General features: G+C 44.3%; 1 protein-coding gene across 1 annotated transcript in view; it reads right to left on the bottom strand.

The window, feature by feature from the left end:
- Positions 1 to 626: 626 nt before the first annotated feature.
- TMEM240 (transmembrane protein 240) overlaps positions 627 to 17,245 on the bottom strand; it is a 57,085-nt gene continuing 40,466 nt past the window's right edge. Inside the window, exon 4 of the mRNA XM_033921262.1 lies at positions 627 to 3,377. Coding sequence (XP_033777153.1) covers positions 3,232 to 3,377 — 146 coding nt within the window. The 3' untranslated portion in view covers positions 627 to 3,231. The remainder of the gene's footprint in view (positions 3,378 to 17,245) is intronic.

Genomic DNA, 17,245 nt, shown 5'->3' with positions numbered 1-17,245 from the left:
CCCCCACAAAGCCTCCTTTCTTCTTCCGGTTGAGCTCTGGCCCTGTTTGAAGGGCCTGGAGCATGTGCAGACGCGCGTGCTCAGAGGCCCTCCAGATGTGGCCGGCGTTCATCGGGGCTTTCCAAAACCCAGACAAATGTCGAGTTTTGGAAAGTCCGTTCTAAAAAGAGGACATGTCCGGGTTTCTCCAGACATCTGGTAACCCTAGTAAGGACAGTTGGCCCTTTTGTCAGCTAAGAGCAGAGGTACTCAGAAAGAATCTTAAAATCTACAGATTCTGAGTTACATACAAATCCGACTTAAGTACAGTTTTAAAAATGTAACTCGTTCTTAACCCAGGGACTACCTGTGTTTGCAGGTCATCTTTTCAATACAGTGTTCAAGATGTCTGATTACATTGGGCAAAGGACACCACAATGCAGATTGACCTAAAGTCTCTCTGCAGAAACTGAGCCTCCTGCCAGTTTCTCCTAGGACAAGCAGGATGAGTCAGCCACATATGGGTGTTGTCCCAACAGCTCCCAATTTGCGGATAAGCTCTCCAATAGCTCAGAGAGATGATTTTTTTTTTTTTCTCTGAGCACGTGCAGTGCCCGGGCCCCACTGGGCATGCCCGAGCCCTACCCATTTCCCCCTGCTTCCCCCTAATCCCCAGTCTTTAGTTTCCGCCCGTTCCCATCGGTCGGATTTTTTACAGCTCTCCATTACAACTTTTCTACTCATCTACTACAAGTTTATATCGCAAGGAGGGGAAAAGAAGCCAGGCTGGTTCTCAGGCTTTTCTGATGATCTGGAGGCCATCTGATTATCCCTCTCCATCTGCCCAATTAGGGTATAACCAAACTGTCTCAGTGATGCAAATCTTATGTATGTTGCTATACTTTTGTGGGGACCCAGGGTGTTGCCCCTCTCTCTTTCCCTCCTGACCTGACCTGAATCATTCAAACTGCAGGTCTAGGTGCTAGACGGGATGGGGAGAACCACATCACGGTCATATTTCTGACACACCAAGGAGAAAACATTTAAACAAGACAAGTAGAGAACTCCAGGCTGAGCTGGAGAGTTGATAACACAGTAAGAGAGAGATGGGGGGAAACTGTAACATCCTCATCTGCTGCAGAAGCAGGTAGACAATGGACTTGGGCTATGACCCGTTTTCTCCACAATTCCTGGTCTTGGCCTTTATATGCTTTACATCGCTACAGTGCTGCATTCTGGGACACGTAGCCTTGACTGTCCACACAGGCACTCTGCAGACAGACCTGCCAACAAGTTACTTAACTATGGACGTCAGACTTAAAGATCTACAAGCCCATCCTAGGACTGCACTGGGAGAAAACACACAGATGGACATACTGTTATCTGGGAACCCTATGCAAGGGCAGTAAATAAAACCGGGAACAGGTGATTACCCTGTGCTGCTAACCTAACTAGTACAGCTGTTTTTAATGAGCCCCGATGATTTGAAAACAACAAATATTTGACTATCCGAGACAGATATACCAATTAAAATGAATTCCCTGTGACAGGTCTCTTCTACTGACAAGAGATGAGATTTCATACTCACATGGTGTTAAGGGACACAGGAAGCCTTTCAAGAACCACGTTGTTTTATATGCAAATTGTAAGAGAAATATAGGATAGATGTTATTTCCAAACACATCTATAAAGGATTGGAGAAGTAATCTAATAATTAAGAGCAGCGAGATAAGAACGAGGGGGAGCCTGGTTCAAATTCCTCCGCAGCTCCATGGGACCCTGAGCAAGACTCAACCCTCTCTTGCCTCAGGTACAAACTCAAAGTGCAAGCCCTCTGACAAAAGAAAAATGCCAACGGTGCCAGAATGGTCACCACTTCAATAGCTTTGGGCTCGCAAGAAATTAAATTTTAAAAAGTACACGTAAACTTGTTTAGAAATACTATCAGCCCTGCAAATACAAACTTAGTTATATCTATTTTCCCAGTCCTTTCTTCGCCTTATCTGAGCATGAATGAGTGTTCAGATGATACTGACAATCATTTCCATCACAGGTGCCTCTATGGCCCCCAGTGAAAGTGAGAACCCGGTCCGGGCCTTCTGCTCCTGTCCCACTCCCGCTCCCGGTCTGGGGAAGGCATTTCCTTTTTATGGAAAATACACCGCTACGTGTTCAAGAACGAAACAGCAGCACCGCTCAGCCCCCGCCTTCAGCGCTGGACTTGGCTGGCGACCCCGACACCAACCCCGAGAAGAGGCAACTTGCATGTGTTGATGAATACTAACTAACTTCCTCCGCGGCGCTTTTGAAACCAAATGAAAGCCACTACGCTTTCTTCATAACTAGTTTCTTAGATGCACTGGTGAAGAATGAAACACGGACCACACTACTGCAATTAACTTTACCTTTGCCCCTCCCCACCCACACACAAACTCCCTCCAAAACCCCAAAGCTACTGCAATTCAATTCCGAGCACCAGTCTAAAATAGACGCAATGACTGTGGAAGTTAGCCAGGTCGGTGTTGAGTCCGGCTATTTCCAGTGACCGGGATAGAATATCTGTTTCATTTTTGACCACTATAAACTTAACCAGTTAAGCCAATATTGAGTGCTGGCCAGCTAAGTATATAGCGGCCAAAGATAGACCAATTTGGCTGCTAAAAATAGCTGGCTAGCGCTTTAAATGTTATGGATAGACGTCTACGTTGGCCAACTTGCTCTGAATGTTAGCGCTTAGCCAGCTAATGCGATTTAACCTGCCAGGAGCTGTTCCTGGCCAATTAAATAGTGTTGACTATTGGGCAGAATGAGACTTATTCGGCATACTGAAGAAGACGGTGAAAATGATACAAACCATTCTGCACAGTACACTAAAGAATAATGCAAAGCTTCTCCTCGCCATGGACTTCCCTCATACAGTTAAGTACCCTGACAGTGCAGAATTCTTTAACCAGTAGCATAGATTGAAGTCGGTTCTTGGTTTCTGCCATAGGTTTTTTTTTTCAACGTCTATGTACATCAGTCCAGCAGTAAGATGGATGGTGTGCAGCGCAATGTCTCAGATCCAGGACTGCTTCAGTTGTGCATTTGCCGTGTGTCCTTTTGGGATACACAGCAGGAAGAAATAATATCGTGTTCTACTATCTCTCAGTTAAAAATAATCTCACAGATGGTCCTGAAAAAAAACCAAAAAAAAAAAACCCAACGTTCTCTAAAAGCTCTTGGAGGTCTGTCTGTAACATAGAGGTATCCTCAGAGGTGTCTTGGGCTGGGGTGCCCATTGTGGTACAGCTTTTGCTTAATGTGCACCATGTTTCCAGTGTCGTCATACTGCTTGTGGTGACGTTTTCGGAACTCTTTCAAGTTACAGAATTTGGGAATCCAAGACCACGAATTGTCTGTAAGATAACACAGAAGAGTTATTACCAGCGAAAGGTTATCTGCATTCTCTCCAGCAACTATCCGTGGCTCCAGCCATCTCTGGGTTCATTCAAACACCTTTTCTTTCGTTCATCTTTCTGTATCCATATATCTTCCCATACACCCATTCATCTATCTACTCGTTTATTTATCCACTCAGACACAGATCCATCCGCTAACCCACCCTTCTACTCACCCAGTCATCCTCCCAAATTCCCTTCTATTCTTTCAGTCAAACTCCCATCTACCCACCCACCCGCCGTTCTGTTCATCCAGTCACACATCCACATTCACTCATTTGCACACCCACCCATGTATCTATCCATTCATCCGTCCCACTACCAATCCACTCGTACGTTTGTTTGCGCATCCCTGCATCCCTATCACTCTTCATTCAGGCTACCATTCCTGAGCTTTGTCCGTTTGCGTACACACACTTCTAGTTTCAATTTCCCGAAGAAAAACCAAAGTACAATCCTATCGTAACAGGGAAAACCAAGATGAGTTCACTCTGATGACCTGCTCCTATATTATAACGGATGGCCGGGATAAGCTCTTGTTTCAGTGGCTACCTAAAACGCAAGAAATTCATCTCTTTTCCGAGGTCCAAGGCAAGTGCATTCACCAATCTGGGACACACATACCTAACCACAGAGAGCTGGATATTCAAAGAGATTTATAAATACTGCCACTGAAATCTGTCACTGACTGCCCTGGCCTGATGCAAACAGTGCCAAGGTGGAACAAGGGCGTTCCAGCTATCTGTTGAGACGGTGGCGATATTTAGTGGTTATCTATGCTGCAAGCTGGAAGATCTTGTTCTGTCTCCTTTAAGAGTCCAGGCACATGAGGTGGATAAATCCAGGACTGGATCAGGCTGCCCTTGATGGCCACTCTAAAATATACAGAGACAGCTATAAGCACGCAGATGCCCCATTTTTATGTTCTAGCACAGACATGGGCAACTCTGGTCCTCAAAGGCCGGAATCCAATCGGGTTTTCAGGATTTCCCCAATGAATATGCATGAGATCTATTTGCATACACTGCTTTCAATGCATATTCATTGGGGAAATCCTGAAAACCCGATTGGATTCCAGCCCTCGAGGATCGGAGTTGCCCACCCCTGTTCTAGCATCACCTAGTACAGTGGTTCCCCCCTCCCCCCCACAGCCAGTCCGGTTTTCAAGATATCCTTAATGAATATGCATGAGAGAGATTTGCATCCCTGTCACTTCCATTATATGCAAATCTCTCTCATGCATATTCATTAGGGATATCTTGAAAACCGGACTGGCTGGGGGGTCCCCTATGACAGGGTTGAGAACCACTGACCTAGTGGTTCCTGCACAGAGCTGTGATACCTGGATGTGTTTGCCAACGTTCAGATTCTATCATCCGTGAAGGGAGCACAGAGCCATGACGAAACTGGGGAGTGTGTGGCGCAGTGGTTAGAGCTACAGTCTCAGCACCCTGAGGTTGTGGGTTCAAATCCCATGCTGCTCCTTGCGACTCTGGGCAAGTCACTTAATGCCCCAGGTACATTAGAAAGAGTGTGAGCCCACTGGGACAGACGGAAAATGCTTGAGTGCCTGAATATAAACCACTTAGGGCAGGCTATAAGTGGTATATTCAATGAAGTGAAATAGAAAAGGCAATATCAAACCATCAGATGACAAGAATTGTGTCATCTCAGGATAGAACACATCCTAGGCTCTCCAATCTATTTCTACTTTGCAGTAGCTTGAATATTTAAAACAGTAGCTCAAGGTCAGGAAATGGTGGGTTAAGTGACTTGCTCAAGGTTACAAGGCGCAGAGGCAGGATTGAATTCAAGCTTCACTGGTCATCAGCCCACTGTAACCACTAATTTACTCTTCTACTCCATATTTTGCAGGTAGAGGAAGCTAAACAGACATTTTCACCAGCGGCACAGCAAGCAAAGTTGGCGCCCTAGGCAGAGGCACCACGATGCCCTCTTCCCTACCGCCCTGACACTGCCACAACCCCTGTTCTTCCCCGCTGCCCCAACATCACCGCGCCCCTTGCACCTCTTCACATCTTAGCCAGCAGCAAGCAGACTGGAATACCGACTGCTTGCACTGGCTAAGTCTTCCTTCTGACATCACTTCCTGGCCCTGCAAACAGGATGTGACATCAGAGTGAGCGAGACAAGGCTGACATGAGCAGCACATAGAACAGCCTGCTTGCTGCTGGTGATGATATGAAGAGGTAGCACTGGCGAGGGGGTGCTCTTCAGAGACCCATCCCATTGTCGGGGAGAGGAGAGGCACCAGTGTCCCTGCCAAGACGGTGTCCAGTACGGTCCACCCCACCATCCCCTCGTTATGCCACTGACTCATACCACTGCGACATGTACAGCAAACAAACTTAAAACTCTTCTGAAATTGCTTTCCTCAAAATATGAGGTACTCTGAGGGATGGTAATGACATGCCATTTCATGGTAGGTGAGTAAAGAGTCTTAGAGATAAAGATGACGTGTGTAATGATTCACAACGCAGCAGGGCTAATGACAGAAAGTGCACAAGGTTTGTGCACTGGCTACCTGAGTTTTGGAGCCCAATTCTGTGTGCTTACTATACAAAAAAGCATAAGTCAAACAAATACAAAGCCTCACACAGACACCAGCGCACAGCACAAGTCTTAGCATGATGCCAGGGCTTTCACGCAAGGTTGTTTCAGTGCGGTCAGTTCAGCACGGTTCTTTCAACACGGGACAGTTTACCGCAGTGAGGGTTGTTTCATCTCTTAATATTAAGATGCCCTCTCAAAGTCAACCTTTTACATCGGAAGTCTTCCCTCTAGACAACTTTCTGTTCCAATATAAAGGGAACTTTATATTAATAAATGTATTTTCTAATCCATTAGAAAAAGAACCAGTTATCCGAAGCTTAACTATTGGTCCCTTTTACAAAGCCGCGCGGCAACAGCCCCGAAGCCCTTTAAATCTCTATGGGCTTCGGGGCCATTAGTGCAGCGCAACCATTACTGCGGCTTTGTAAAAGAGGCCGTATATTTTTTTTAACTGGTTTTTTTTTTTTTAGCTTTTTTTCTTTACAGTTCTCAGATAAGAAAGTTTTATAAGAGAAGAAAGGATACATAAGACATGAAAAATAAAATATAAGTAAAAAAAGAATATATATATATATATATATATAAAACAGATAACGATAGAAGGTAGGATGGTGGCTTTGGACAATGATTGAAGGCAAGAGCGATCAATAAGCTGGATACCAACACTAGATAATATGTATACACTCTATCTCTGAGGCCTTTTTCCACCCTTAGAGAAAAAAAGCTAAAAAAAAAACAAAACAATTAAAGAAATATAGTTAAGCTTGGGGTAACTGGTTCTTTTAGAAAATACATTTATTAAGTTGTACTGTTAGTTCCATTATACGTGAACTGATTTTTTTGCTTTGCCCAATATAAAGGGAAACCTTATGATGCCCCTGACTGTGATGTTCCCTCCCTCCCCCCCCCCCCCTTTCAAACCTTGACATCACCAGATGATGCTGAGGCAGAAGAAGACACAGGTAGGTGAAGAAAACGAAAGAAGCACCAATGCGGTGAGTGTGGCTATTCCCCCCTTCTCTTTCAAACCTCGCAGCTTCGGCAAAGGTAAGCGCTCATCATCACACTGGCCGCAATGAAACAGCCGCGGTTTAACGGCCATGCTGAACCGGGCTGGCTGAAACAGCCATGCTGAATTGTCCTAGACCCAGTTCTGGGGCGGTGTAAAAGACCAGTGTTAGAATTTCATGTCTATTTCTTTTCTTTACTTGCGAGCGTAGAAAATCCGACACGTTTTTCTTCGATCCACAAAGATCATGGGTAAAAAAAGACAAGACGGAACCGAGGGGGGAAACGGAACAAAGAGCAAAGTGCTGGACCGATCTGAACTGCATGTCTTTGACCTTAATGGATTCCCCCAGGCCAGCAGGTGGTGGAACTGGACTTTATGTGCCTTATCAGTAAGAAAGGCAGAATGAGAAAATTAGTGAGTTAGGATGGGTAGAGTTTGCCCAAGGACACAAGCTTAATTAGAAGCAGTACAGCTAGAAAGATAGCGTAAATTAGAAAGTTATTGAAGCTAGAGAAACACAAATGAAGAACTGTATTTCAAAGAGAGAGATAAAACTTTATAAATACGTATGCCTTTGTGCTGTGGGGCAATTGTGCCTATCTGTACTTTCTAAAGATAAACTGAAGACTGACATTTCTGTTTTATTATTTAGCTGGCTTAGGACTAACCAACTAATAAAGAACTCACTTGGTTTTAAGAATTATGCTTTGAATCCATGTTCCTTCAGAAGATTTGGCGGTATAACAAATGCGCCAAATAAATGAATGATTGGCCCTGTATTGCCACCTGAGCTATAAACACACATCTGGACATGTGCTGGAATGCTAGTCTGCATATAAATATTGGTATCCCCAAATTTTATGCGCAGAATCTCACTCCAGCACATGCACAAATGTGTGTGCATGCAACCCCAGAGGCCAAAAAGGAAATCTGGCAACCCTAGGCAGAGAGGAGAGGAACGGGGGCATATGGATGGGGGAAGGAAGGAAGGAGATGGTGGCACATAGATGGAGGGGAGGGAAAGGAGATGGTGCACATGGATGGAGGTTAGGTGAAAATGAGGGAAGAGATGGTGCACATGGACAGAGGAGAGGGAAAGAGATGCTGAACATGGAGGGGAGGGGAAAACAAGAGGGGAGGGAAAGGAGATGGTGCACAGGGATGGAGGGGAGGGGAAAAGGAGGGAAGAGATGGTGCATATGAATGGAAGGAAGGGGAAGAGAAGGTGCACATGGACAGAGGAGAGGGGAAGAGATGCTGAACATGGATAGAGGGATGGGGAGGGAAGAGGGAGGATATGATGCACATGGATGGAGGAGAGGGGAAAAGATATAAAGGTAGATAGAGTTGAGATGGAGGCAGACAAATGGAAGAAAACTGAATATGAAAGATGGAAGAAGTGCAAAAAGTGAAGAAGGAGAGGAAAGAAACAACAAATGCATAAGGAGGCCTTGGAAACAGAGTTAAGAGCACAGAGGGAACAAGTTGATCAGTAAAATAAAATTGCCAGATAACAAAGGTAGGACAAATGTTTTCATTTTGAATTTAGGGATTGAAATTTGTGAATTTTGAAAATTTGCATGTGTTTCTATATTTTGGACTGTTCAGAAAGAAATGCATTTCTTTCTATTTCTTTAGTGATGTACTGTGTGCAGAGTCTGGCATATTAGGGTTTCATTTGTGTACCATAGTACTTTTAGTTTGTATTTTATCCTGTCAGAATTCTGCATGACTGTGCAAAATAGGATTTGCACCATAATGCAGAATTTCCCCTTGCCCATGAAGAATCTAGGATGGTGTCAGCTATCTGGTCATGGTATCGGCAGCGATTCCCACACGCTGCCAGCCACTAGCCTGGAAGTCTCTCCAAGACAGAGGGGAGGCTTCCGGGTTAGCAGCAAGCAGCATGTGAGAATCGCTGCCAATACTGCAACCCGATGAAGCAAGGGAGAGTACAGGGGAGAGGAGGAAGGGATATGCTGGCATGGGGAGGGGAGAGGAAGGAAAGTTACTGGTACAGGGGGAGGGGAGGGAGGAAGGAAAGAATGCTGGCACAGGGGAAGAGGGATGAGAGGAAAGAAAGATACTGGTACAGGAGAGTGGAGGGTGAAAGGAAGAAAAGTTGCTGGGGAAGGGTGACAGGAAGGGAAGATGTTGGCACAGGGGAGGGGAGGGAGACATGCATGGTGAGGGGAGAGGGTAAAATGTTGCACATGATAATGGAGGGGAGGAAGGGAGAGATGGTTCATGGAGGGGGATAGAGAGGTTTGACCCAAGGCACAAGGCAAGGGACGAGAGAGATGGTGGACAGTGGGGAAAAAAACAAATGTTGGATATGGCAGTGGATGGGAGGGAGAGAATACTGCACGGGGGGAGGAATGCAAGGGAGGGAGAGAGAGAAAAGTGCTAGACATGGGGGTGGATAGGAGGGAGGGGGAGAAGAAGGGAGATGTTGGATCCAGGAATAGAATGGAGTGATGGAGAGATGCCTGGCAATGGGAGTTAGGGAAGAAAGTGGGAGAAATGCTGAACCATGGGGGAGACTGCAGGAGAGAAGAGAGCGGGAGATATCAGGCTACAAGGGTGGGGAGGGAAGGAAGAGGGAGCAGATGCTGGGCTATAAGGGTGGAGGAAGGAAGACACTGAGAATGATAGAACCCTGAGGGGGACAAGAGGGTGGCAAGGAAATGGATGAGAGGATAGATATTACAGAGGGTAGAAATATGGTAATGGGGGGTATGTTGAAGATGAACAGGAATGGAGGGCTGAGGAAGGAATGAGAAAGCGAATGGGAGAAAAGATAGAAATTTGATAGGTAGCTGAAAAGTGAAAAAGAGGAGAAGGATAAGAAAGAGACAGAAAAGAGCTAAAAATGAATGATCAATATGTCAGAGGCAGGTGTAGTGAGGGAACAGATAGGAGAGAGGAGAAAAGACAAATCGATAGTAGCCAGTTGAAAGAAAATTAGCAGATGACCAGAAAGAAGAAAAGAGAAGCTGAAACCAACATAATGGAAAATAAAACATCCAGGCAACAAAGTAGAAGAAAAACATGTTATTTTAAATGTTTTAAATGGAATATGGATAATAATTAGCAAATGTATAGTTTAAATTTTGACAAACTTGCAGAATTTTGAAGAATTTGCTAATTCCCCCCCCCCCGCCCCCCTCACACACACACTTTTACAAAAACTTAGCACAGTTTCTAGCACCAGCCGTGGCGGTAACAGCTCTGACACTCTCATAGAATTCCTATGAGCGTCCGAGCTGCTACCGCTACGGCTGGTGCTAAAAACTGCGCTATGCTTTTGCAGAAGTCTGACATTTTTTGCGCAGAATTCCAACAGGACTATATTTGGAAAGAGCTCTGTTTTGTTTTCACAGTTGGTGCAATATATGTTGTTTAAAAGGAAACAGGATACTGTGCTGGATGGACCGTTGTTCTGACCCAGTATTGATATTCTTATGCTCTTTGCAGGGTTTTGTATTACAGTGGTGCCTCGCATAACGAACGCCTCGCACAACGAACGCTGCACACAATGAACTTCATGTCTTGATTCACACAACGAACTTCGTTTCACACAACGAACTTCACACAACGAACTTCGTTTCACACAACGAACTTCGTTTTACACAACGAAGTCGCCCGAGCTGCCGATGTATTGCATCCTTCCGCGCAGGCACTGCAGGCAGTCGTTAGTCACTGCGCTTAACTGCCCTCTCTCACTGTATACAGTCGTCCTTTTAAGATAAACTCAATATTTTTTATATATCATGGCTTCTAAAAAAAGCAGGAAGGTGATTTCTGTTGAAATGAAACGGGAAATAATTAGAAGGAGTGAATGTGGGGTAAAACAGTGTGACCTCGTCAAAGAGTTTGGCCTCAGCAAGACACCATTTTGACAAATTTATCTTTTTTTATGTCATCTTAGCATATTTTATGCTGCAGAACGAATTATTTTTTTTAACATGTATTGTTATGGGAAAACGCGTTTCACATAACGAACTTTTCGCATAACAAACTTGCTCCTGGAACGAATTAAGTTCGTTGTGTGAGGCACCACTGTACTTCTTTGGCACTGAAGGGAGTTTTCTGTAGCAGTTACTGAGGTGATATTGCATATTTTAAGGCCATCTGCCTTGATCTCTCTGAAAAAAGCAGAATACAAATGATAGTTAATTAAACTTTTCTCTGAATACAGCGTGCTTTGTATAAGTTTAATTTTGTGGTTACTATTATGTATTGTTAATAAGATTATATTGTGTGTGTATATGAATAGGGTTTACCAGACGTCCTTTTGAGGACATGTCTGGGGGTCTGGACAGCTTTTCAAAACCCGGCAGGCAGGACGGCATCCGCGCATGTGCAGATGCCTTCCTGCCCGACGAGAGCAAAGAGCAGGGCTGGGGTGGGGCTAGGGTGGGATTGGAGCAGGGGTCTCAAAGTCCCTCCTTGAGGGCCGCAATCCAGTCGGGTTTTCAGGATTTCCCCAATGAATATGCATGAGATCTATGTGCATGCACTGCTTTCAATGCATATTCATTGGGGAAATCCTGAAAACCCGACTGGATTGCGGCCCTCAAGGAGGGACTTTGAGATTCCTGGATTGGAGCATAATGGAGCGGGGATGGGTGGAACTGGGCGTGTCTGGGGTAGAAATGGCATTACCATTAGTGCTATTATTAAGGGGGCGGGATCTGGGGTGGAGCTTTTGCCCTCCCCCCCCTCCAACAAAAAACATTCCGCTGCCTATGGTCAATGCAGCAGCCTGGGAACCAGGTTCAAATCCCACTGCAGCTCCTTGTGATTCTGGCCAAATCACTGAACTCTCCATTGCCCCAGGTACAAATAAGTACCTGTATATAATAATGTGCAGGGTTACCATTTTTGGGCGGCAAAAATCTGGACACATGACTCCAGCCCTGCTCCATTCTGCCCAGGCCCTGCCTAGTTCTCCCTTCAGCACGCGCGGATTTCCTCCTTTCCCGACGAGAGCAGGCAGTGGGGAGCAGGGCTGGGGGGGCGGGACTGGGTGGAACTGGGCGTGTCTAGGGGGGTGTCCAGATTTTAGTTTAGGTAAATCTGCCAACCCTACTGCAGGGTGTTGGCTGCAACAGAAATGGTCTGCGCCTGTCAGATGCTGGCACCTGAGGCCGTTTTCTGCATTGCCTAGGCCTGCTTCAGTTATTAGAGGGAACTTACATATTGCTCATTCAAAACGCTTTATCACTCTTAGGGGGGGGAGAGGGAAGACTTAAGGAAAGCACCCTCTCTTTTTCCCTAATGAAAGAATCCATTGCCGTTCCCCTCTATCCTTAAGAGAAATAGTGCATCAGCCTATCCCTGGCTTTCTTCTATACTTGAGACTAAATGTCGCCGTCTCTGAATTCCTGAGTCTGCTGGCCTGTGACTCAGGCCACCAATTGCAGCAGGTCTTACAGTTAAGCCTTTACCACTGGGTCAATCACAGCCTTTCAATGCTATTCAATATGCAGCAGGAAAAGGCTATGATTGGATGCACAAGTCGGCTTCAGTCCCATATTCCCATCATGTAGGTCCCAAGATGTCATTTGAAATCTGATCCCCCCTACAGATAAAATGAAACAACAGAAGTTTCCCCCCCCAGAGCAGAACAGCAGGGTTCAAATGCTATTCGTGCAATTTGATTTATTTATTTAGATCAGTGGTTCCCAAACCTGTCCTGGGGGACCCCCAGCCAGTCAGGTTTTCAAGATATCCCTAATGAATATGCATGAGAGAGATTTGCATATAATGGAAGTGACAGGTATGCAAATCTCTCTCATGCATATTTATTAGGGATATCTTGAAAACCTGACTGGCTGGGGGAGTCCCCAGGATAGGTTTGGGAACCACTGATTTAGATTGATATAATAATAATAAAGCTTTATTTATATCCTGTAATACCTGTTCAGTTCTCCAGTGGGGGGAGGGGGAAAAATGGAATCAACAAGGAGGGGGAGACGTACTTATCCTGTAGGACAGGGGTAGGGAACTCCGGTCCTTGAGAGCCGTATTCCAGTCGGGTTTTCAGGATTTCCCCAATGAATATGCATGAGATCTATTTGCATGCACTGCTTTCAATGCATATTCATTGGGGAAATCCTGAAAATCCGACTGGAATATGGCTCTCAAGGACCGGAGTTCCCTACCTCTGCTGTAGGAGAACAGAGGGCATACATATGAACAAGTTTGGGGAAGCTCAATAATAGATTTCAGGTCCCATTAGGATAAGAAGAGGGGAGGGAAGACAGGTCTCTAGTATTCCTTCATTGCTTTGGGTACAAACAGATTGTAAGGCCTGTGGGGACAGGGGAATTCTTAGTATGCCTAAAAGTAGTTGGTCTTGAGTTATTAACAAAAAGACATGAACTAACTCCAAATAAATCAATCCTTAGGCACAGACATAGAAGAACATTTCCCACTGTGCTCCCTGATGCCCCTCTCCAACCGCCCCCCTCCTCCCCCCCTTTCCAGGACAAACGTAAGCAGTGGAGTAGCCAGACTGCCAATTCTGGGTAGGCCTGAGCCCAAAGCAGGCACAAGATTTTTTTCTGCCATACCCTATCCCCACCTCAAAATATCAATACTTTAGCTAGTGAGGATCCCCAGTTGAAGACTTTCACTAAAGGTGGCCAGAAATCCCTTTTACCAAGCTTGAGAGGCGGCAGCAATGCCAGCAACCCAGGCATGCTTAGTTGTCAGTGGCTCGAGGATGCTGTTGCTGACTGCAGAGCTTGGCAGAAGGGAGTTCTGGCCAACTTTGGAGGAGGTCCTCGGCTGGGGATCCCTACCAGCTATACAGCAAGGGTCAAGCCAGTGTTATACAGGTTAGGTCCCAGGCCAGAAAATAAAGGACGGCCCCTCTCCCCAATCCCCTCTCCTCCCAGCCTCCCATCCAGTTTCTCCACCTGCCACTACTATCAAACCGACAGACCCACACCAAATACAGAGCAAGGGATCATAAATTAGAAATAAAACTATTTAGACATAAAATGAACCTGGAACCCCAGTAAGTTAAACATAGCAGATACTGCAACACGAGAAGTATAAGTAGAAATGCATTTTCTTTTCAACGGAACACAATACAGACATTTGCTATGCCAAAGCTAACATATTCCATTTAAAACATTCCAAGTTTTTTTCCAAGTTTATTATATAGTTTGATTAATCGCCTATTCTACATTCTAGGTGATGTACAAATGGTTAAAAATATCTAAAATCATGGGTAACATATTACATAGACATACAGTATATCATATTAAATTAAAAAAAAATAAAATATGTAAATACAATATCAAAACAACAGGGAAATTATTTAGTGGTTACAATGTATATTAAATATAATATATTCAGGTAAAAACATTAGGAGGGAAGACAAACATGAAAAAAAGAAATGTAAGATAAAGACAGATTGAAAAATTATTTATTCACTAAAAGCATCATTAAAAAGGAAACTTTTAAGTTTAGTCTTGAATTTGTCTAAATTCTTTTCCTCTCAAAATGAAATGCTTTTTTCTACCTTTGTGGTCTGGACTTTTTTTTTTTTTTTTTTTTTGCCATTTCTGCTTTCCTGTCTTCTTAACCCTTCCTCTGTTCGGATTCTGATTCATTTGCTCGTCATTTCACACATCGACTATTGTAACTCTTCATATCATGGCATAACGCAAAAAGAAACAACTCAGCCAAAACACGACTATTAAACTCATATATAAAGCAAGGAAATACGATCATGTCACCCCTTTACTCCGTGAAGCTCATTGGCTCCCCATATCACACTGGACAACATATAAAATACTTCTACTTGCCTTAAAAATCAAACTTATCCTATGATACTATTTTATTTGGAACATCTATGAGATTCAAGAGTCAAATTTCAGCAAATAACAATAAGCTTTTGCTTATACTGACAGGGGCTGCCATTCAACATATTACTGGAAATTGGAAGGATTATACTAAACTTAATTATACCTTTTGGTGGAATTCAGTTTGTCATATTTATAAAATGGAGAGAATGCTTGCTATACAGCAAGGTAATTACAATAGTTTTAAAAAGATTTGGGGTCATTGATTACATATTCTAATGATTAGACACCTTGGACACCTTTTTATTACATTGGACTATATTTAATGTGGGGATGGGGAGGTATGTTATGGGATTTAATGGGTTTATTCCTGATGAATGGGAGGGGTGGGGGAGGGGTCTTTTTTATATGCATTTGACAATAATTGTTAGAATGTCAAGTGATTTGTACGAATTATCTGATTGAATATTGTACACTTGTTGCAAGAGTTAAAACTGAATAAAGAATTTAAAAAAATCAAACTTACCAACTTGCCAGCATTTCTGGACAAATATCTTTTTCCATACGTTTCCCCTCGAGCACTACGATCTAACAGTCAGAACTTATTAACTATTCCATTCATTAGGGAGCTTTTTTAAATTTATTTATAATTTTCCAGCTTTACAGTTCAAAACAAAACAGCAAAAGAATAAAGATAGCAAAATCATAATCATTACAAATAAAAAAACATCTCTCATTACACATCTTTCTAGCCCACTAACATTGGCGGAGTCCCACCATAATATTACAAGGAAAACATAGCCGGTATTGGGCCAACGGGAGTTCAGGTATGGCATGGAGGGGGTGACGACGACGAACTGTCTTCCTTCCAGTGAGTGGGGGGGGGGGGGTCGAAGCGTGCATGCGCACTCCTGCCGACCACGGAACTACAGATCAGGGAACACGCAGGTAGGAGTGCGCATGCGTGCTTAGCGTTTTATTATAGTGGATAGTAACATAGTAGATGACGGCAGATAAAGACCCGAATGGACTATCCAGTCTGCCCAACCTAATATCATTGCTACTCCTTGGGTTTTGGCTAGGTACTAGTGACCTGGATTGGCCATCGTGAGAATGGGCTACTGGGCTTGATGGACCATTGGTCTGACCCAGTATGGCTATTCTCATGCTCTTACGTGTGCCAAGTATCGGACAATCAAGCCATTGTAACATCACTGATGAGGTTGGCTCTGATGAGGTATTATGACATCACAATCTCAGCTCTGGAATGTTGCTTTCATTGGGGTTCCGGAATCTTGCTATTCTTTGAGATGCTGGAATGTTGCTACTCCTTGGGTTTTGACCAGGTACTAATGACCTGGATTGGCCACCATGAGAACGGGCTACTGACCCAGTAAGGCTATTCTTATGTTCTTATCATTTTGTATTATTATATTACCCCTCAATAACTCATTGGATATTTAATTAGTGCATTCGTTGTACTATTATGCTAATACCAATGTGCTCACTATCATTATGCATTCACGATTTCCACTGTATGCTTTTGTATTTGCAAAACTCAATAAGAACTTTCATGAACTTGAAAAAAAAATTGCAGCTACCGTGTGGTAAAGTCCAGCGTTAAGCTGCGATAACTGCAAATTTTACGGCCTTGCAAAAAAAAAAAAAAAGGCCCCTATGTCTCAGTGCACAGAAGCAGTGGCGTAGCGAAGAAGGTTGACTCCCAGGGCAGTAGCACCTGGTATTGCTGTGCCATGCACTCCACCCCCAACCCCCCGCTTGGGTGGTCCCCCACTGCTTGGACACCCCCCAAACACACTCTTCCCCACCGTTTGAGCGCCCCCTGCGTACCTCTTGAAATGTTCACTGGCGCAAGCAGCAACATCCACCAGCTGTTTGCACTGGCACTGGTACCCTTCTGACGTCACGTTCTGGTCCCGCAGCCACAAAATGACATCAGAAGGAGCCAGCGTGAGCAGCAAATGGAAGATGCTGTTTGCGCTGGCTAGGTTGATCTTCTCAAAAAGCAAATTTGACCATGTCTCTCCACTTCTGTCTGGCTTTCCGGTAATTTATAGGGTTCACTTTAAATGTGCCCGCCTAACATTCAAGATCTTGCGTGGCACTCTTCCTCCTCCACTTCCACTATCTTGGAATTCTGCGAGACCTGACGCTACCAGATCCATCCAAAAACTTAAACTATCTTTCCCCTCGTTAAAAGGCATTATCTACGCTGGAAAATTAGGGAAATCTCTTTTCTTCAAAATCACCGAGCTTTGGAATAACCTTCCTACCCGGCTGCGGAATCTGGGCTCCTTCCAATTATTCCAAAAACATCTGAAAACTTGGCTAATCTCAAAAATGAAAATTTTGCTGCTCTTTCCATATTCACTCATTCTTATTATGTGTTTTTTTCC

The sequence above is a fragment of the Geotrypetes seraphini genome, chromosome 15 (assembly GCF_902459505.1).
Source record: "Geotrypetes seraphini chromosome 15, aGeoSer1.1, whole genome shotgun sequence".
Lineage (NCBI taxonomy): Eukaryota > Metazoa > Chordata > Amphibia > Gymnophiona > Dermophiidae > Geotrypetes > Geotrypetes seraphini.
This window is presented reverse-complemented; position numbering and strand designations above follow the sequence as displayed.